Raw genomic sequence first — 24,550 nt, 5'->3', positions numbered from 1 at the left:
GACTGACTCAAATAATAAAATTATTTGTCTGCAACAACCAAAACTGACCATATAAGCATGCTATTATGTAAATCTATATAACAGCATAGTAAATGAGTTATATTTTCATTGATTGTATAATGAAAAAGGTAGCAATATTTGAATATTATGACTATCAAATTTTGTTCGCATCAATTTAGAGTGTCAGCATGTCTTTTTTTTATTCAAAATATTGAATCGGAACAAAATTCAATAGTTTTCATATCTCAGACTGACTCATGTAAAAAAATTATTTGTCTGCAACAACCAAAACTGACCATATAAGCATTCTATTATGTGAATCTGTATAACAACATAGTAAATGAGTTATATTTTCATGAAAGGATTGATTGTATAATAAAATAGGTAGCAATATTTGAATATTATGACTATAAAATTTTGTTCGCATAAATTTAGAGTGTCAGCATGTCCTTTCTTTATTCAAAATATTGAATCTTAAACAAAATTCAGAAGTTTTCATATCTCAGACTGACTCATATAATAGAATTATTTGTCCGCAACAAGCAAACTGACTATATAAGCATTTTATTATGTAAATCTATATAGTCGCATAGTAAATTAGTTATATTTTCATGTAAGGATTGATTGTATAATGAAAAAGGTAGCAATATTTGAATATTATGACTATAAAAAATTTTGTTCGCATAAATTTAGAGTGTCAGAATGTCCTTTTTTTATTCAAAATATTGAATTGTATTAAAACAAAATTCATTTCTTTTCATACCTCAGACTGACTCATATAATAGAATTATTTGTCCGCAACAACAAAAACTGACCATATAAGCATTTTTATGAAGTAAATCTATATAGCAGCATATTAAATGAGTTATATTTTCATGTAAAGATTGATTGTATAATAAAATCGGTAGCAATATTTGAATATTAAGACTAAAAAATTTTGTTCGCATCAATTAAGAGTGCGAGTATGTCCTTTTTTTATTCAAAATATTGAATCGTAAACAAAATTCAGAAGTTTTCATACCTCAGACTGACTCATATAATAGAATTATTTGTCCGCAACAACCGAACTGACTATGTAAGCCTTTTATTATGTTAATCTATATAACAGCATAGTAAATGAGTTATATTTTCATGAAAGGATTGATTGTATAATGAACCAGATGCTCCGCAGGGCGTAGCTTTATACGACCGCAGAGGTTGAACCCTGAACGGTTGGGGCAAGTATGGACACAACATTCAAGCTGGATTCCGCTCTAAATTTGGATTGTGATTAAATAGTTGACACAGCATAGGTTTCTGACACAGAATGAATGTATTCAAATGAACTTAAAATTTTTGTTTTCTCTTAGAGCAATTCACTATGCTGTTGAATATTAATCCTCTCAAAAAAATGTTTGAAGAAATTTTCTTTTTATTTATGAAATTTCAAATGAGAAAAATTGAACCCAATTTTTTAATCACATCCCCCTTTCCCTTATTCCAAAACTAATTTCAATTAAAATATTCTAATGGAGTTTGCAACAATTACTACTCATTTAAATACATCATAAAATATTAAGATGTAAAAAAACTGCTTGTTATCACTGAATGGTAAAGATTATTTAAATTTATCAGTTGGTAGTAAAAAGTGAATATACATTGTATATTGTATATAACAAAGATTTAAGTTGATTCTGGACAAAGAAAGATAACTCCAATTAAAAAAAATTCTTGCAGATATTTCTTGCTTACTATACTGGACAAAGAAAGATAACTCTTAATTAAAAAAAAAATTGCAATTTCACAATATTGTGAAATTAGATATTTCTTGCCATTGCACAATACTGTGCAATTGAAAAGACTTGATATTGCACAATACTTAATATAGTAATTTTAGATCCTGATTTGGACCAACTTGAAAACTGGGCCCATAATCAAAAATCTAAGTACATGTTAAGATTCAGCATATCAAAGAGGCCCAAGAATTTAATTTTTGTTAAAATCAAACTGGACCCTTTGCACTTTAATTTAGACCAATTTTAAAACTGGACCAAAAATTAAGAATCTACATACACAGTTAGATTTGGCATATCAAAGAACCCCCATTATTCAATTTTTGATGAAATCAAACAATGTTTAATTTTGGACCTCGATTTGGGCCAACTTGAAAACTGGGCCAATAATCAAAAATCTTAGTACATTTTTAGATTCAGCATATCAAAGAACCCCAAGGTTTCAATTTTTGTTAAAATCAAACTAAGTTTAATTTTGGACCCTTTGGACCTTAATGTAGACCAATTTGAAAACGGGACCAAAAATTAAGAACCTACATACACAGTTAGATTCGGCATATTAAAGAACCCCAATTATTCAATTTTGATGAAATCAAACAAAGTTTAATTTTGGACCCTTTGGGCCCCTTTTTCCTTAACTGTTGGGACCAAAACTCCCAAAATCAATACCAACCTTCCTTTTGAGGTCATAAACATTGTGTTTAAATCTCATTGATTTCTATTTACTTTAACTAAAGTTATTGTGCGAAAACCAAGAATAATGCTTATTTGGGCCCTTTTTTGGCCCCTAATTCCTAAACTGTTGAAACCAAAACTCCCAAAATCAATCCCAACCTTTCTTTTGTGGTCATAAACCTTGTGTCAAAATTTCATAGATTTCTATTAACTTAAACTAAAGTTATAGTGCGAAAACCAAGAAAATGCTTATTTGGGCCCTTTTTGGCCCCTAATTCCTAAAATGTTGGGACCAAAACTCCCCAAATCAATACCAGCCTTCCTTTTATGGTCATAAACCTTGTGTTAAAATTTCATAGATTTCTATTCACTTTTACTAAAGTTAGAGTGCGAAAACTAAAAGTATTCGGACGACGACGACGACGACGACGACGACGCCAACGTGATAGCAATATACGACGAAAATTTTTTCAAAATTTGCGGTCGTATAAAAAGGTAGCAATATTTGAATATTATGACTAAAAAATTTTGTTCGCATCAATTTAGAGTGTCAGCATGTCTTTTTTTTTATTCAAAATATTGAATCGGAACAAAATTCAATAGTTTTCATATCTCAGACTGACTCATATAATAAAATTATTTGTCTGCAACAACCAAAACTGACCATATAAGCATTCTATTATGTGAATCTGTATAACAACATAGTAAATGAGTTATATTTTCATGAAAGGATTGATTGTATAATAAAATAGGTAGCAATATTTGAATATTATGACTATAAAATTTTGTTCGCATAAATTTAGTGTAAGCATGTCCTTTCTTTATTCAAAATATTGAATCGTAAACAAAATTAAGAAGTTTTCATACCTCAGACTGACTCATATAATAGAATTATTTGTCCGCAACAAGCGAACTGACTATATAAGCATTTTATTATGTAAATCTATATAGCCGCATAGTAAATTAGTTATATTTTCATGTAAGGATTGATTGTATAATGAAAAAGGTAGCAATATTTGAATATTATGACTATAAAAAATTTTGTTCGCATAAATTTAGAGTGTCAGAATGTCCTTTTTTTATTCAAAATATTGAATTGTATTAAAACAAAATTCATTTCTTTTCATACCTCAGACTGACTCATATAATAGAATTATTTGTCCGCAACAACAAAAACTGACCATATAAGCATTTTTATGAAGTAAATCTATATAGCAGTATATTAAATGAGTTATATTTTCATGTAAAGATTGATTGTATAATAAAATCGGTAGCAATATTTGAATATTAAGACTAAAAAATTTTGTTCGCATCAATTAAGAGTGCGAGTATGTCCTTTTTTTATTCAAAATATTGAATCGTTAACAAAATTCAGTAGTTTTCAAACCTCAGACTGACTCATATATTAAAATTATTTGTCTGCAACAACCAAAACTGACCATATAAGCATTCTATTATGTAAATCTATATAACCGCATAGTAAATGAGTTATATTTTCATGTAAGGATTGATTGTATAATGAAATAGGTAGAGATATTTGAATATAATGACTAACAAATTTTGTTCGCATCAATTTAGAGTGCCAGCATGTCTTTTTTTTATTCAAAATATTGAATTGTAAACAAAATTCAGAAGTTTTCATACCTCAGACTGACTCATACAATAGAATTATTTGTCTGCAACAACCAAAACTGACCATATAAGCATTATGTCATGTAAATCTATATAGCAGCATAATAAATTAGTTATTTTTTCATGTAAGGATTAATTGTATAATGAATTTCGTTTGCATAAATTTAAAGTGCTAGCATGCCCTTTCAATATTCAAAATATTGAATATTGATACAAATTTCAGTAGTTTTCTAACCTCACACTGACTCGAATTATAACCAAAAACAGACCATATTACAATGTAACACTATATATAGCTGCATAGTAAATTAGTTATATATCCATGTAAGGATAGCAGCATTTGAACATTTAAATTGACGAGATGGTACAAATGTACATACTTATATTACACTTTATTGATATCTATGGAACGCCAACACTGTCTTATTATGCCCATTTTTCATTATATGTTGTGCATTTACCTTTATATGATGTGTATTTACCTTTATATGATGTGCTTTTACCTTTATATGATGTGCATTTACCTTTATATGATGTGCACTTGTCATCATATGATGTGCAAATATCCTAATATGATGTGCAAACATCATTATATGATGTGCAAACATACTTATATAATGCGCATATATACTTTTATGATGCGCATATATACTTATATGATGTGCAAATATACTGATATGATGTGCAAATGTACTTATATGATGTGCAAACATTTTTATATGACGTGAAAATATACCTATATTATGTTGAAAGATCCTTATATGATGTGCAAATATACTTATATACTGTGCAAATATACTTATATGCTGTGCAAATATAATTATATGATGTGTACATATCTTTATATGATGTGCAGTTTCCCTTATATTACGTGCAAACATCTTTATATGATGTGGTTGTGTCATTATATTATGTGCTTGTAACCTTATATTATGTGGTTAGGTTTACTTCATTATATGATGTCGAAACGTCATTACATGATGTGCTTTCATCGTCGTTATGGTCAATGAACATGATTACGATTACAATGATTACTGTCTACGTCATAACTGATTCCGATCTGCTTCTACGAAGTTACCGTTACTACTAATTAGGATCAAATCTGTTGCTACCGTTTGGAAAATGGTTGAGACTTGAAATAAACCTTGGCATGTTAGTACATCGTTTTGAGATGCAAAAAAAAAATACATCTGATATTGTTGGAAAATTGTAAAAATATATATGAATTGCAAAGTTTTGTTTTAATCGCCAATCTTCAATAATAAACATACGGAGTCTACAATACGGTTAATGTAATTGAATTGAATAAATCATTCTTTTATGTCATGCTATATGATCGTTTTAATGAGGGAAGGCATTATATTTGTCAATTTCGGTATACCTAACGTTAGCAATTTTTCTATAAGAAGATAATACACGAAGTTTAGTATTTTCATTTATGTAAATATTGCCTTTCTAATCATGTTAGCTGTTCGAGTTTCTCTTTATATATTCTCAAGATAGACACAAACAATTGGGAATAAATCGGACTCTGATAGAGTAATGGCTCATATAAGGAACCGGTCATTTGTAACCAAAAAAAAGGAGGGGATAGGAAAAGTGGCATTCAATTTTATTTAGTTATAAATTTGCCGCGGTATAATGTTATGGCGAATTCTTCGTCAACCGTAGGCATCAATCTTTACGCCTCGTTTCGCTCGCCTGAATTGTTAAAACCTGAAAATTTAGTTTCAACAATTTCTTCTAGCAGAGAATTTTTCATCTGATGCTATTATTGAATGAAGGTGTGATAAATATTTATGAAACCACAAAAGGCAAATCCAAACTAATATAAAAAGAAGATGTGGTATGATTGCCAATGAGACAACTATCCACAAAAGACCAAAATGACACAAACATTAACAACTATAGGTCACCGTACGGCCTTCAACAATGAGCAAAGCCCATACCGCATAGTCAGCTATATAAGGCCCCGATAAGAAAATGTAAAACAATTCTAACGAGAAAACTAACGGCCTTATTTATGTAAAAAAAATGAACGAAAACAAATATGTAACACAAAAGCAATCGACAACCACTGAATTACAGGCTCTTGACTTGGGACAGGCACATACATAAATAATGTGGCGGGGTTAAACATGTTAGCGGGATCCCAACCCTCCCCCTAACCTTGGACAGTGGTATAACAGTGCAACATAAGAATAAAATAGTTCCCTGAAGTCGCAAACATTTTTCATACTTCAGTACTTTGATTATATATGTTCTTGTCTATACCTTGCAAGAAAGGGTTTCTGTATTATTAGTTATCAAGATAATTGCCAATAAAACAACAAAACTCTGAAAAGCAAAAACTACCCAAAAAGTACCTTTACTATAGAGTATATTCAGACACATTGCACTATTTTTTTATTTATTTTTAAATCTTTTATGTTTCCAGGATAAACGCAAAATATTAAAAGCCGCTGCCGTAAATCTTCACTTTGAAAAATTCAAAACACCACTCTCTATCTGTAAGAGAACAACAGGTCTCAGTAAAAAATAAATAAATGCAGTGTTTTAAGTTCATTTAGACACCAGATTAAAAACGCTCAATTCTCTGGTTTTGTTGGATTGATACACACCTTCAAAAATTTGAAGGCTGAAATGTCATTGGCTGATGTAATATATACAAGGACAGAAAATAAAATGACGTGTTGTCAGATCCTTGTATCCAAAGCTGAAACAGATGATCTGTTCATTATATATTAATAAATAAATGTGTTAGACACCGACTCTAGTTTGAGGGAAGGAGCACGTGTATTTCCTTTTTTCGAAATTAAAAAAAACAACAAAAAACATGGTTTATTTTTTTTTAAGTTTCATCATTGTTTTATTTTTTCCTCATTCTAAATAGAAACAAACTATTTTGCTTCCCTTCTGAAATAGATAAAATCTCTTTCAAGAAATTCAAAATCCAACATTTACAAAACAACTTGCCCCCACCCTCACATAAAAATATAAATAGTCGGTACGTTAGCCCTATTTAATTGAGTCTAGTGGTTAATACTAATATATGAGCGGCTTCCCACGAAACCTTTTATATTGCGGGTTACTGCATGTTTAGTGGTGATACTTTCGTCATAGCATGTTCGCCTTGAGTGAGAGAGGTCGTGGGTTCGAACCCCGGCCGGGGCAAAACCAAAGACTTTAAAATTCTTATTAACCTGCTGCTTCCCAGCTAATTATATAAGCACGCGGGATTAAGGATTAAGAGCAAAAGCTGGTCGGCTCGGATATACATGTCTTCCTTCGGAATGCTACCTTTTGAACTAGCATGTTAAAAAATCCAGCTCAGGGTGTTGGTCTAGTACAAAACAGGGTTAATATTCATACCACATTAACATGTTCTTGTACGAATATGCAAATATCAATTTGCCGCTGGACCTCAAGAATCCACCCATAATCAACTATAATAAATGAAACTGTGAAACATATGCACAAAAACATGATAAAAAGCTGCACGTTAATGTAATACACCGATGTCAGGTTCATTCCATATCTCCTTTAATCCATTTCGGGTGAAAGTGATGGGCGCTCGGTGGTCGAGTGGTTACATTGTCATTTCGTGGCTTTTTATAGCTGAATTTGCGGTATGGGCTTTGATCATTGTTGTAGGCCGTGCGCTGACCTATAATTGTTAATTTCTGTGTCATTTTGACCTCTTGTGGAGAGTTGTCTCTTTAGCACTCATACCATTTCTTCTTTTTTTTTATAAGTAGTCGAACTGCTGCATCACTAGCATGTCAACACTAAGGTGTGCAATTTCAAATCCCGCACGTGGCAGGTAAGCTCGATTCCAATCTTAATTGACCAGAATTGTGTTTTCCAAATGAAGGTCAGGGGGTCTCTCCGAACACTTCTGCTTTCTCCACCAATATAAACTCACCGCCACGAAATAGCATGAAAGTGTTGAAAGTGGCGCTAAATAACAGTCAATCAATCATCCATACCGGTATAATTATGGCCTCTAAATCTAAATATTAGCATTGTCAATGTATGACATCAGTATGCAGAGATAAAAATAATAACTATTTACAGTATATACAAAACAAGAGAGAGCTAGAGGTTTCAAAATTACTAAGCCAGCTGGAGGACAAACGCACGTGTTTATATATTTTTTTCATAAACGAACAAGCTGAAGTTGACATTTTACAGAAATCTTATACATCCTTTCTGTTTTCAAGTTTTCGTACGTGGCTTAAAGCCTTATCGGATAAATGTTTTTTGTCATATTGAAATTTCCCGTCTTAGTAACAACCATTCCCAAATAGTTATATTGTTTTATCATCTCAATGTTAGTATCATTGTAAGAAAATCGGAGATTTTTTGGCTTCCTTTAAAAAAAAAACCTCACTCAGAATTTAATTTTGACAACCTTCCTTTCAAGTTCCAAGCCTTACAATAATCATGGAAAGCATTGAGTTGAGTCTGCAGGTCCTGTGCTGTTTCAGCCAACAACACCGTGTCATCTGCAAACAATATAACAAAACACTTAAGGATGTTCGCTGCTCAGTTTTAAAATAAATAACTTTTCATAAAACTAGTATGTATTGATAGGGAACAATTTGAGGAATCAAAATAGCAGAAAAAATATAGGGGTTCATGTGCTTTTTTTTTAAGATATTAGCCATTGGAATTTTGGCGGGAAAATGATCTCTCTTGACTATTCATAGCTTTATCATTGACCAGTTAAAGTTCTCAAATACTATTAAAAAATAAATAAAATTTTATAATAGATATAGGAAGATGTGGTGTGAGTGCCAATGAGACAACTCTCCATCCAAATAACAATTTAAAAATTAAACCATTATAGGTTAAAGTACGGCCTTCAACACAGAGCCTTGGCTCACACCGAACAACAAGCTATAAAGGGCCCCAAAATTACTAGTGTAAAACCATTCAAACGGGAAAACCAACGGTCTAATCTATATAAACAAAACGAGAAACGAGAAACACGTATATATTACATAAACAAACGACAACTACTGTACATCAGATTCCTGACTTAGGACAGGTGCAAACATTTGCAGCGGGATATATAAGACTTTTACAAATGACTTTTAATTATATATGTAAAAGATTTATAAAAAGAAAAATGGGGGTTCATGGGGAAATTTTGTTTAAGGCATTCAAATGGATAAAACCAGAGGATTCTGAAAATCTGACAAAAAATCCCTAACATGACAAGCAGACATCCTTAAGATATATTTCTAATTCTCTATCCAGATCTTCTGGTATAGTTCTGTTAAGTCATGTAATATTTCTAGTCACTAAGAAATTATTTTAGTCATTCAAAAATAAATAAAATAGGAAAGGTGATAAGTGAACACCATGGCCATTGTCACAAGCAAACAAAGTATTCCGAATTATAATTACTATCGTGTATAATCGGTACAGCGGATATAGCTTTGCAGGTATACTTCGAAGCATGACAAACTATATACCGTACATTCATTTAACTATGCACCGTACAGAAGGATTCATGTGGTCAGCAATACACATGGCTTCTTGTCGGAATAAAATATCGAAAAATAACATATGTACAAAATATTTTAATGCCAATTATTGAAACAGCTATACTTATTACGCACAAACAATGGCCTTCTATCAGAAAAAAGAGTTGCAATGAATATAGAATCATATCGGATGAGACGAGCGCCAACTTCTTTGACAAGTATTTGCACATGTTTTTAGTAAGGATTCTTGTTTTGGGCAAATAGTGACACTTCTCTAATCACCAACCTACAACCAAATCATTTCTTAAAACAACAAAAATGTTTAGATTGAAGTACACATTGATATAATGTAAACAAAACAAAGATTTTCGTACCGTGTCAGAAGAAAAATTGATCACGTCACCTTGTTTAGTACCTATATCCGCTGTACCGATGATACAAGGAGACGCCAGCGAGTGGGCAAGACTTAAAACAAAGAGTGATGACATAGTAATAAGGTGGACACAGTAATGACAAAGTTAATGCTTTTTATTCTATTTTTTTATGAAGAGACGCAAAAGAGGAACAAAATGCAAAAAACGGGCGTCACCCCATTCATCTCGGTTGAAAAATAAAAATATTAAATACCCTAAATTGGAAAAAATGTGGCAAAGTGTGATTTTCAGTGTTTTTTTCCCCCTTTTAACTCAATAACTGTATCGTCTACGTAATCCGTTGCCGTTACCGAAAAGGATCAAAATAAGTACCACAACGGTAAAATCCGATCTAATTGGACGAACAATTAAATCTTAAACACTTCATCAGGAATCAACCCCTTATATCTCATAAATCGTTGACGCTACTCCAAATCTGTTGACATTCTAGTACTAATGTTTCAGAATTGTATTAGCAATTAAAAAAATGTCCATTAAAATAAGTTGAAAATAAACAATCTGTATATGCCAATATGTGATCATTGTTGAAAACCGTATGGTGACCTATTAGTTTTTGTGTCATTTGGTCTGTTGTGGAGAGTTGTCTCATTAACAAAGGTACCACTTTTTCATTTTTTATAATTACCCACATAGCCATTTCGCATTTTGTGGGCACAACGTCGACTAAGCTTGCAGTCTTCGAAATTGGGTATTTTCTCATATAATTGGCGTTTTCTGTAGAAAAAAGATTGGTTCAAAGACAAATTAAAAGTCCTATTACACATATTTCCGACTTGGTATGGTTTTAGAGGAGTTGTGGCTCAATGAAATCGGTCTACTCCTTAAGTAGCATAGATTATATGATATACTAGATTTAATATCATTGTACATATTCAATACTACATTTTATTGTATAGCAATATAATATTTCCCACAGAAAGTAACCAAAAGTTAGCGTGCAATAAATTCTAATATTGCACTAGTGCAATAAATCGCCAAAAATTCATGACGTCATCAACGACAAAATCTTAGTTTAAACCAATTTGAAATTTTACTTTCAAATATTATATTGCTATACAATTAAAGGGTTATTGCATGAATATTGGGGAATATTGTCCCTCATAGAACATATATATAAAATTCTACTCGGGACAATATTCCCCAATATTCATACAATAACCCTATAATACATCTTACCATTTACAGATTAATATTATTCAATAACATTTAATAAAACAAACCATCTCGCCATAGTATGCATCAGTAGATAATTGTAAAGCTATTGTTATGAAATATTTTGAAACAGACTGTGATTTCTATGGTGTCTTTTGCAATGAATAGAAATAAGCAGATATGGTATGAAAGCCACTGAGACAACTCTCCATCCAAGTCATAATTTGTAAGAGGAAACAGTTATAGGTCATAGTACGACCTTCAACACGGAGCCTATGCTTAAACCGAATAACAAGTTATAAAAGGCTCTTAAATTTGTTATCATTTTCTCCACAGCCGGAGATTTCTTTAACTAGCTCCTGTATTAACTGATTTTAATCTTCAACCGAAATGTTTGAAACGTTGATTTTGTTAAATTGCTTTGTCTCATTTTCCCTACAAATTGCAATTTCGCTAGCGATAGACACATATTTGAGCCGGGTTAATAGTTTACAGAAGCAGATCGGAATCAGTTATGACGTAGACAGTAATCATTCTAATCGTAATCATGTTCATTGACCATAACGACGATGAAAGCACATCATATAATGACGTTTCGACATCATATAATGAAGTAAACCTAACCACATAATATAAGATTACAAGCACATAATATAATGACACCACCACATCATATAAAGATGTTTGCACGTTATTTAAGGGAAACTGCACATCATATAAAGATATGTACACATCATATAATTATATTTGCACAGCATATAAGTATATTTGCACAGTATATAAGTATATTTGCACATCATATAAGGATCTTTCAACATAATATAGGTATATTTTCACGTCATATAAGAATGCTTGCACATCATATAAGTATATTTGCACATCATATAAATATATTTGCACATCATATGAGTATATATGCACATCATATAAGTATGTTTGCACATACTATAATGATATTTGCACATCATATAAGGATATTTGCACATCATATAAGGATATTTGCGCATCATATAAGGATATTTGCACATCATATCAAGGTGTTTGCACATCATATAATGACAAGTGCACATCATATAAAGGTAAAAGCACAGCATATAAAGGTAAATGCACATCATATAAAGGTAAATGCACATCATATAATGAAAATGGTCATAACAAGACAGTTTTGGCGTTCCATAGATTTCCCTTTCAAAATATACACTGTACAATTTACGTTTTTTTATTATTTGTCAAAAACAGATTCTTTTCATGGTAATCCAAGGCAAACAAGGTGAATTTCAATTAAAAATGATGTATTAAATGCACCGAGTTATAGTTAGGAATTTGAAGAGACAATTATTAATAGGGAACGAAACAACGTAAACCATGATGTTTATATCCCATCATATAAATATATGCTCCCGATGTCTCGGATAACCTTTCTTTCCGTTCGATATTTGCACATGTTACTTTTGAAAAGAAAATATAGAAAATCTGCCAATCAGTAAAGTTAATGGACTTAATGAAAATGATTTTGTGTAATTTAATATTTCGATTAAAAGAGTTTTTGAATTGTTCTGGTTTGAAACACATAAACGTAAAATATTAAGACTAAAAGACGTTTTTATAAAATAAATGTGCAAATGAACTCGAAGTTTATTTCTAAATTTACCCAATCAGTTAATGCTAAAAGTAAAAGTGCGTTTAATTTCAAGTGCACGTAAAAATACTCTTGTAAAATCTGAAGTAAACGCCCGTTTACTACTGACTAAACGGACACATAGTAAACGCCCGTTTACTAGGGTAGACATTAGAAATTTCCATGTCAACCACGTTAACGTATTTATAGTAAACGTGCGTTTACTAGTAAACGCGAAATTTGAAGTTAACTAAGGAAATATGTGCACGCGGCGTAATCTTGCGTTTACTTTATGTAATGCTTGGTCTGCACCAAACTGTAATGAACCATAGTGGACAAAGTGACTGAGAATTGTGGAAAATCACGCGCTTACCACAGCGCTATCCAAAAAGCCTGGGGAGAACACTGGACATGGTTGATTGATCAACCAAGACATAATTAACCATAGTGGACATGTTGGTTGATCAACCAAGGCATACTTAACAATAGTGGATATGTTGGTTGGTCAACCAAGACATAATTAACCATAGTGGACATGTTGGTTGATCAACCAAGACATAATTTACCATAGTGGAAATGTTGGGTGATCAACCAAGACATACCATTGGGTGCAGACCAAGCATTACATGTAGAGGGGCCGAAAAAATTAACGCGGCGTTTACTCGCGTGCACTTCATATTAACGCCGCCTTCACTGTGCGTTTACCCTGACCTGACCTTATGTTCTATAATTAACCATAGTGGACTTTTTGGTTGATCAACAAAGAAATAACTTACCATAGTGGACATGATGGTTGATCAACCAAGACATAATTAACCATAGTGGACATGTTGGTTAATCAACAAAGACATAATTAACCATAGTGGACATGTTGGTTGGTCAACCAAGACATAATTAACCATAGTGGACATGTTGGTTGATCAACCAAGACATAATTAACCATAGTGGACATGTTGGTTGATCAACCAAGACATAATTAACCATAGTGGACATGTTGGTTGATCAACCAAGACATAATTAACAACAGTGGATATGTTGGTTGGTCAACCAAGACATAATTAACCATAGTAAACATGTTAGTTGATCAACCAAGACATAATTAACAATAGTGGACATGTTGGTTGATCAACCAAGACATAATTAACAATAGTGGACATGTTGGTTGATCAACCAAGACATAATTAACCATAGTGGACATGTTGGTTGATCAACCAAGACATAATTAACAATAGTGGACATGTTGGTTGATCAACCAAGACATAATTAACCATAGTGGACATGTTGGTTGATCAACCAAGACATAATTAACAATAGTGGATATGTTGGTTGATCAACCAAGACATAATTAACCATAGTGGACATGTTAGTTGATCAACCTAGACATAATTAACCATAGTGGACATGTTGGTTGATCAACCAAGACATAATTAATCATAGTGGACATGTTAGTTGATCAACCTATACATAATGGATTAAGTGCATCCCTGAGCTCAGCTGGATACACCGGCTGAGGTCCAACCCTGAACAGTTGGGGCAAAAATTGACAATATTCAAGCTTGATACAGGTCTGAATTTGGATTGTAATTAAATATTTGACATATAGGTTTCTAAATAAATGTAGTCAAAGAACTGGAAATTGGTTATATGAATTAAATTTTAAAGATTTCTTGCTGTTGTGCATTATTTAGTAAATCTGTTGTCAGACTATGAACTATTAAGGATGTATTCTTCGTTGAAATCTCGTTCTTGAATTATTTCAAAAACATGTAATACAAGAGGAAAATATCAATGAATTTAAAAAAAATTATGATCAAACATAACTCTGTGAAAAAATTGTGTATTTACAATGAATGGTTTTTGACTAATCCCGCTTTCAAATTTTACGACTAATCAAGTAAGTATTTTAAGCCAAAATTTTGAGAAAATGGGTAAGGGATGCAAAAAATGATTTTACAAGAATCATGTACATCCCATATCATTTTGGTCTTTTCAAATTTTTTAGATATGTATTTGTTTAATCATTTATAACAAAAAGGTTGAAATAATATGCATTTTGTTCTTAAAACTTGAGAAAAATCACAAAAATACAAAATTGACAGCATGGTAAATTTAACACAAAAATAGTCAAAATATAATAAAACTTTCTTATATTAATACCTACCTATAGTTTTTTGGAGTAAAATTTATTCAGATAAACTTCATCTTTATAGAAAAAGTGTGAAAAAAAGTTTAATTGCGGAACTGTGATTTTTTTCCTAATAATAGCGCAAAAACAGGTAAAATCGATGAAAAACGTGAAAATCATCATAATTGGGCATTTTCAAAGAGCCTTAGCAAAAAAAGAAGTGTACCACCATATGATTTTTTCTTCACTAATTATTTTGTTACAGTCTTATAAACCCAAAAATCAGGTTAAGAATAAAAGTTTAATTCTAGAAATGTTTGGCTCCTTAAATAACTTCTAAATGTCATATCAGAAATTTATGAAAAACTTATAGGTTATCTTAATAGATATAAACCAAAGTTTAATGAAAACTGTTCAAAGCCTTTTACAGGTATTGTCCAAAAACTTAAAAATCCTCCCTTTTTTAATGAATAATTCGGAAATGTTAACTCTAGAATTAAAAAAAATCAAAAATGAGCTAACATCATTAGATAAACAATTCAACAAAGTTTCATGAGAACTGCTAAAAGCATTTTTGAGTTATTGTCCAAAAACTGGAAAATCCCACTTTTTAATGAATAAAAAACCCATTTCTCGGAAACTTAAAATCTAAATTTTATGAAAAACTAAAGGGAGCTCACGTCAATAGATATATAGAATTCACGAAAGTTTTATGCAAATCGGGTAAAGTGTTTTTGAGTTAATTTGTTCGACATGTTGACGACAGACAGACACATTAGTGGCAAGGTTTCGGTGTAAAATATAGTTGACATGCATTTTGTGTCCAGACACATGGACACAACGATAAATTACAAATATTGAATACAGTAATTCAGTTTAACATAGATGCTTGATTTTATATAAATGACCAAATGACAAATGACACAATTGAAAATTCAATCACATTCAATTTTCTTGAATAAATTAATTATACTGCAAATCTCTTTTTGCATTGTTTAGGCACCGGACACATCCATATAGAACACCAATGGCTTTACTAATATTTATAAATTTTAAATCATTCCTGGATAAAGGTGTGCTATAATCAAGATATAGAGTGAATTAATCGTCAATATAATACAATACTATACCCTTATATGAAGTATGAAAAGGGACAAACTTGCGTTGACCAAAGTCTTGCAACTTTTATTGTAATGAACTTAAAATACGAAATGCGCATGCGCACGTACAATCTATTACTCCTGGGTACAGGGAAACCACTTGAAGGTGTAGAGCCGACTTTTAAATTGGTCCTCATGACTATTGATAATAAAATCAAATGGCAATGCAACTATTTCAAAGTAAGAATATGTATTATATACCTAGATAATTATCAGATATCTATGCGTATTAGACGTTTCACACTCGCCTCGCGTTAATGTTCATAATTATAGCGAAAAATGGGGGAAATACAATATTTATAGCAGTATACGTAGTATAACACTTAATGATATAAAATATTTCAGTATAACACTATTTCAAACTACTAAAAATATTTTATTTCCTCCTTTTTTCCCGCTATATTAAAGAAATTGTCAGGCGGCTGCATTTCTGTCAACTGACCTGTATCCTGTGGGTGTTTCACAATTCTCAGGGTTACCTGTGATACCCGCTAGTCCGTTAAATAACCCAGGAATTCCGAAAATGATCCGTTTTCATTATGATTCCTAAGCCATCAGACTGATTTCATAAGTAATTTTCCTTTGGAATACGGCGGCAAATTCGTAGCTACCATGAACAGGAAGGGCCGTTTTACTAGCTGTGTGTGCTGTCAAATTAACTGACCCATTAATTGTATGGCTTCTCATGACAGCTTTGGTGTCAAACACACTAATTACCTTAGCTTTTATAGGTCGTAAATAATTTGTGTATTTCAAATATAAAAAGAATATGTGGTATGCGGATTGCCATTTCCGACCGTGCGAGGGCAATAACCCAGCAAAGGTCGTTAAACACCCCCATTTGTTGGATTGCCAATGAGACAATTCTCCACAAGAGACCAAATGACACATAAATTAGGTTATCGTACGTTCTTCAACAATGAGTAAAGCCCATACCACATAGTCAGCTATAAAAGGCCCCGAAATGACAATTCAAAACAATACAAACGAGAAAAATAATATAACGGCCTAGTGTATGTACGAAAGTTGTTTACAACAATTTGAGTTACTTCCTCTTTTTGTCACCTTTCAAAACAAACTCCTTGGATTTACGTTAATATAATTTGTAAAATAGACTAAACGAATCTAAAACAAATTGAATTTCAAATACATATTACTTTTCATTATTTTTCTACCTTAGAACAATTACAGCGTCTAGAACACCACATGCTGGATGTCGGCTATGCTTGACATGGGATGGCGGTTTCGAGCGGAGAAAAACGATCCCGGCAAGTTTAAGTACCAAAATTTCTTTTTTGAGAGTTGTTAGTACCAAATAATATATTGCACGGAAGGAACCGAACCATAATCTGTTTCCTGCAAGCAATAGTAGACGTTTCCAGTGGCCTGTTTTCTCAAACACCTCTCCCTAGTTCTTCAAATGCAAGTTTCAGGATAAAATACTACTTTTGACGATTTTTTTCATGTATAATTTACTTAGAAATGAAGTCAAATCATGGAATTTAACCAAATGCCAGCTTAAGAATGTATTCTTCTGACATTTCAGTCTCGTTCAGTCTCATTGAAATCTCGTTTTAGAATTATTTCCAAAACATGTGATATAAGTGGAAAATAGCAATGAATTTGAAAATTATCATAATCAAACTTAACTCTGTGAAAGAATTGTGTATCTAATAAATAGTTTTTGAGTAATGAAATTTTCAAATTTTATTACTAATCAAGTCAGTCTTTTTTAGTGAAATTTTGAGAAAAATGGGTGAGCGGTACAGAAAAAAATAATTTACCAGAAACCTACCCATTCCATATACCTTTAATTGTCTTTTCAAATTTCATAGATATGTATTTTTTTCAATCATTTATAACAAGAGAGTTGAAAAATATGCATTTTGTTCTTTAAAGAGAAAAAAATAAAAAAAATACAAAATTGTCAATATGGTAAATTTGACACGAAAAAGCATCAAAATCTGATAAAACTGTCTTGTATTACCACCTACCTATAGTTTTTGTGAGTTGAATTTATTCAAATTGGTCCCTTCATCTTTATTGAGAGTTTGAAAAAAGTTTAATTGTGATAATAGCCCAAAAATGGGTAAAAACTGATTAAAAATGGAAAAATCTTAAAAATTGGGTACTTTCAGAGGGCCGTAGCAAAAAAAGAAGCGCACCACCATATAATTTTTTCTTCACCAATATTTTTTTACAGTCATGTTAACCCAAAAATCAGGTTTAGAAAAAAAAAGTTTAATTCTAGAAATTTTTGGCTCCTCAGAGGGGTACATCCTGAAATTAATAGTGACATCGATTATAACCAACGTGACGTTTCGACGATGAATGAACTCACCACACTGTGAGATCACTATGGTACAGTCGAATGCGCGAACCTTGACTACGAAAAGCTTCAGGATTTGATGAGATGCCTGCAGTAGTAAATAAAAAACACAGCAGCCATTGAACTCCCGTTTTCAATTCATACGAAATGTTGTTCACACCTTCAAGCCAGTAAACCGTGACGCTTATATTTCACTGAATGAGGATCAAAGGATTAGAATTACATAATGCTAATCCTTTAATTACCTTGAGTTAACCGACGCACTCAACATTCTTTAGGTGTCACAAAACAATACACACTTTATTTCCACCGTACAAGCAAGTGAAAATGTTTGCTGGAATGAGGCAAAAAGGTCAGAATACAAACGTGTATTTTTATTACACTATTGATCATGTCAATTTCATATGTTTGTTTAAAGTATTTGTAGAAAAAATCATAAAAATGTTCTATTGTATGAATTAATTTTATTATTAAAATTCGTTTTAAAATATCCACACGATCTAATTTTAAAAGTTACATGGCTAACACTTATTTTTCGTTGGTTAATAGCTACACCAAAGATCGTCGATGCGCTTTAAATCGCGTTATTAGATGGTTAACGAACAAGACTTAAATGAGATATTTTCACTCCCGGCATGCACCAAAGACTTAAACTACGTCACATAAGTCAGGAAGTTTCAAGAAATAAAATTAATAATTCCCAATTTTCTCCTTTATTTGATTTCATATCAAAATAAAACTTGGTGAATATGTTTTTTTATGGTATTATGAACATAATAAGATGAAAAGTGAAAAATCGCGAATTATCCCTTTAATAAACTAAAGTATTATAGTCCCGTATATAATACATGTATAATATGGCTCAGATATTAACTAGGCTCAGATATTAACTATAACGTCTTCTGGAAAAAAAATAAGTGTCCGAGAATTTGAATTACCTAATAAGGCAGTGGCGGATCCAGCCATTTGAAAAGGGGGGGGGGGGGGGGTCCCAACCCAGGACAAAGGGGGGTTCCAACTATATGTCCCCATTCAAATGCATTGATCGTCCAAAAAAAGGGGTTCCAACCCCCAGAACCCTCCCCCTGGATCCGCCACTGTAAGGACATCTCGATCACCTTCGACAAAATATTATTGCATGAATGGTAAATCGCTGATTTATAATCGTAGAAGTGATTTGTGACTGTTATACGTAGTCTAGAGACATATATACGCATTCTGGTTTACGTTTAAAATGAAAACACTATACATGTTTCTTTGACTGAATATTAATCATTTTTGGGCAGACTTGCTTTTTCTTTGTATTCGTAAAAATTATCGTACGTTTCATTTATTTGATATATACTTATACTAAAATTCTATACTAACCTTACCTCCATTTTTGGACTTCTTAAGAATTAAAATTTAGGTGCTACCATGTTTACACTGGTTACATTCCCAAGTGATGTCTCTATGAGATGATACACAGAGATCATATAGGGGAACCAGTACGTTAACAAATTTAAACAATAAAATGTTATACAACTCTTTGATAAATACAAAACTAAAATCGTCAATAGGGATAAATAGATGGCTTAGAATCCTACCAATACAAGAAACTCTTAATATGAATTCATTGTATAAATTTATTTTTGAATATATGACTGAAAATAAATTAAAAATATTTAGATGGAAATTATTACATTATATTGTTCCAACTAAAAAACTGTTATTGCAGTGGAAAGTAACTAAGACAGATAAGTGTAATTTTTGTAAGCAAGAAGAAGATTATGCTCACTATTTTTCTAAGTGTAGATATTTGAATAAATTTTGGCAAAAAATCTTTGAACTCTTTTTTTTAGAAGAAGTAAAATAGATTTTGATATTAAATTGCAACATCTGGTATTTGGATATAAAATCACAGATAGTAATTATTATTTTTTTAATTATATACTAACAGTATTAAGTTTTTCTATATACAAGTCATACTATGTATCCGAGCAGAGAACAAAAACTGTTGATGTCTTTAGCATTTTTGAAAATGAATTTAATAAAAGAATAGATGCATATAAATCAAGATGTCCAATGTTATTGTCAATTAGAAAGAATTTTTAGCATTGATAAATCTCTGCATAAGACAACTATACAACTATATATTATTTTTTTATAACTTAATAAGTTGGATCAGCTGTTTATTTCCCTGGATAATCAGTGGAGTGTAACAGGGTAAATCAAGAGAAGCTTGGACTCTTGGTGAAACTTGTAACAAGCAAGATTTGATGAATAAATATTATTATGTTGTTTGTTAAAAAAAGTTTTTTTTTTTTAAACATATCTATGAATATTATAAATCTCCCCAAAAGAGGCGTGGTTTGAAAAACAGCTGTATTCACAAAGTGCAACCTATAAAAGGCCCCGAAAAGCCAATATAAAAGTATTCAAACGAGAAAACTAACGACTTAATTTATGTAAAAAGCACTTAATGGTTTACTTAATTTCAGTACAACAGCCTTAATTTATGTAAAAAGCACTTAATAAGTTATGTTTTACTTAATTTCAGTACAACAGCCTACCTCTGTTTGAATCTGTGACTGGGGTAACTGAAGTAGGTATATCACAGTCTGTTTATACAACTAAAAAGAGAAAAAAAATCATATGCTTATATATGTGAAGAAAAGAATATTAAAGTCATAAGAAACCTCAAATTAAAAAAAAATATGCATATGTTTTTTATAACTAAATGGATAGTTTTCATTATACAATTTATGTACATATACTTTTTTCTGAGGAAAATACTTTAATTTGTCCACATTTAAAAGAAGTTTACTTTTTTATTGCTTGCTGCCAGCAAGTAATTCGCCGAAATATTTTCCGAATGCATAGTGACCCGAGCGTAACCCTCCTCGTAAAAATCCGGTGACCACAATACGCATGGATCTGTCTTTGAAATAAACAAATATCTGATTATACATGATAAACACGTGCTCAATACACATGCTTTTTGTGATTTGTTTACTATAAGGTGACAATCGGTAAAACTCGGCTTCAAAACACGGCATTTAATGAGCAGCCATATTTGTTAAATCATAACTAACAGAGAGAAAATAAGTTGACGGTTATATGATATATTTTCGAAAATAATGATAAAATCGTGCACAGAGGACTAATTTTATGATGTATACATGCATTGGTTCAAGAATTGGACAAACATTATTTTTCACCACTCACTCGTTTCATATGACTTAAAGCAATAGCAAATATCACCCCATCAATAAATTACGGTTGTATAACAGACATTTTAAAAATATTTGTATATATGACACATGACAGGACACACTTCAGTAAAATTTAATTCAGGTTTGAACAAGTTAACTGTTTCCATCAATTGCAACCATAGCCATAACATTATAAATTTTTAAAATCGCATCTTCATGTTACAAGGAGTATGCATATTCATAACATTTCATAGGGTTGATCTAGTTATAACTTTAACCTATCACACTGGTACAGATTATCGGCGAAGCAAATTTTAACATTTTGTTTTTGGCATTAAGTCTTGATTCATCGTCATTCCCTGACAAACAGATGTGGTTAAGGGAACAAATTAATCCTCAAAATACCAGCAATGTGATTTAATGTGCATCAAATAATCTATCATTATTGGCCTGTACTAATTTGTATGTTTTTTTTTGTATAAACCATTTGTATTTCCTTAAAGTTTTTAAGAATATTTTCACAACAATGTGCATAGAAACTCTTTTTGGTAAATATTTTCAATAACTGTGCAGTGAGTTTTTGAACAATGGTATTAAAATAATAGTTTTAACTTGTACACTATTTTTTTAGTGTACCAGCACAATCACTAACTTTAAATGCACTTGTAAAAATCTGTATTCAAAATTTTATTCTAAAAGAGACAAAAACCACTAAAATATCCTGAATCTTTTAGCGAAGTTGAAATGGATGTAATAAAACATGGTTTTGGGAGTGCTAGGGTATGATAAAATTTAAAACACTTTTGTCTAAATGAAGAAACATGTATATGTCAATTGAAACATGACAGACTTTGGACTGGATTCCTCGTACATTTGCATAAAATCATGCATTTGGCAACAAATATTACATCTTGACACATAATTTCTAAAAGAAAACAAGATGGATGAAGATCTCCTTATGCTTTTTATTTTCACGTTTTTTTTAACTAGCCGACAGCGGAAAGATTGCTTGTTCTAATTTCATTGCCAGAGGTGTAAAAATTATTTCCTATAATAAATATTATTTTATTAACTTAACTTAAATTTCAATTCCAAAAAGTAAACAAACAAAATATTTATGTTTGTTTTTAAAAGAATGTGTGTGCCAAAACCCCCTTTTTTTTAGTTTTCAACGTTTTTTTTTTTCATTAAAAATTACTCATTTCACCTCAAAATTACTTCTAAAAAGAAATAAATGTGGAATGTGTCTATAGGGACACAGATGATGTCCCTGCTAAATAGGGACATAACTCAAGAACTATAAAAGTGATGCTTCCAAAAATTAAACTTAGACTGCGTTTTGTGGTTAAAAGCATTATATATACTTTTTCATTACATTTAGTTGAGACAAACTCAAGTTAGAGAACGGAAACAAAAAAATCAACAGTAAGCACAGTGCTTTGTAAAGATTGCTTTAATTTATCAATAGGAAGTAAAATTGAATATTGCATTGTATAACAAGAGGCTGTCACAACGACAGCAAACCGGATGTATTAACATTTATTTGTGTCCTGGCAATATCACAAGAACCATTACTGATGATTGGTGAAAGTGAAAATCGTCAATATCAAATTTGACCTCCATTTTGTCATCAGTATCAACATATTAAAATTTGAAAAGCTTAGATTGAATGGTTCATGAGTAAATGCAACAACGTGAATGGAAACGCCATTTTAGGATCTTTCAAGAACCATAACTCCTGAGCGGTAAAACTCAAAATCGTCATTATTGAACCTGACCTCTATTTTGTCATCAGAAACAACATATTGAAATTTCAAAAGCTTTGGTTGAATGGTTCATGAGAAAATACACGGACACGACTGGAAACACCATTTTTCAATCTTTCAAGAACCATAACTCCTGAACGGTAAAAGTCAAAATCGTCATTATTGATCTTTACCTCTATTTTTTCATTAGTAACAACATATTAAAATTTGAAAAGCTTTGGTTAAATGGTTTATGAGAAAATGAACGGACACGACTGGAAACACATTTTTTCAATCTTTCAAGACTCATAACTCCTGAACGGTAAAAGTCATTATTGAACTTGACCTTCATTTAGTTGTCAGTAACAACATATTAAAATTTTAAAAGCTTTGGTTGAACGGTTCATGAGTCATTGCACGGACAACATTTGATTGCCGCCCTTCCGCCCGACCGCCCGCCCGCCGTACACCCCCAAATCAATAACCGACATTTTTGTCACGAAAATCCGGTTGTAAAGCATTGGTTGTAGTTGATTCAACTACCATCGTGGACAAAAAAAGATAAATCAAATTTGCAAAGAAGACTTTAAAATATTTTAAGAAATGGAGGGTGAAAATTGCTTTAATTTATCAGTGGGAGGCAAAATTAAACATTGCAGTGTATCAAGCATTGATTATAGTTGATTCAACTATAAGCATGGACAAAGGATCAGTTGGGGCAAGTATGGACACAACATTCTTACTTGATACAGCTCTGAATTTGGATTGTGATTAATTAGTTGACACAGAATAGGTTTCTTGTAATTAATACTGATAGCGTTCGACATTTTCAGCCGAACAAATTTATCACTTTTACTTAACTTAATTATTGTATGCTGGTTCATATTCTGGACGCCAATCTTTGCTCCTTTATTATGTAATTCACTAACAAAACAATTATGAAACTAAGAAACGGAAAAATACTAAATACTAAACTTGTTCAAAGGGTATCTACACGTCTCAATTTTCAAAATCGGTTATCTAAAAATACTACCATCGCTAACATTTTTAACAATAAAAATCGTGGTTACCCTTCTATCGATAAGTGTCATGCCAAAAAATGACTTACATGTCCCCGTCTTTCCACCAACAATACGGTAAGGTCCACGTTTAATGGTCGCACATTTTCTTTAAATTTTGAAACTGATATTACTTGAAAAACAAACAGTATTATTTATTT

The 24,550-nt window shown here is 31.5% G+C and overlaps 1 protein-coding gene across 7 annotated transcripts in view; it reads right to left on the bottom strand.

Moving 5' to 3' along the window:
* LOC134724971 (probable E3 ubiquitin-protein ligase HERC4) overlaps nt 1-24,550 on the bottom strand; it is a 303,456-nt gene that overhangs the window by 128,420 nt on the left and 150,486 nt on the right. For all 7 annotated transcript variants that reach the window (XM_063588396.1, XM_063588395.1, XM_063588394.1 and 4 more), the window contains one exon: nt 20,945-21,004. In XM_063588396.1, the coding sequence (XP_063444466.1) occupies nt 20,945-21,004 (60 nt within the window). The remainder of the gene's footprint in view (nt 1-20,944; nt 21,005-24,550) is intronic.

Source organism: Mytilus trossulus, chromosome 7 (assembly GCF_036588685.1).
Source record: "Mytilus trossulus isolate FHL-02 chromosome 7, PNRI_Mtr1.1.1.hap1, whole genome shotgun sequence".
Taxonomy (NCBI): Eukaryota; Metazoa; Mollusca; class Bivalvia; order Mytilida; family Mytilidae; genus Mytilus; species Mytilus trossulus.
The sequence above is the reverse complement of the archived record's forward strand: the minus strand, read 5'-3'. Positions and strand labels throughout refer to the sequence as shown.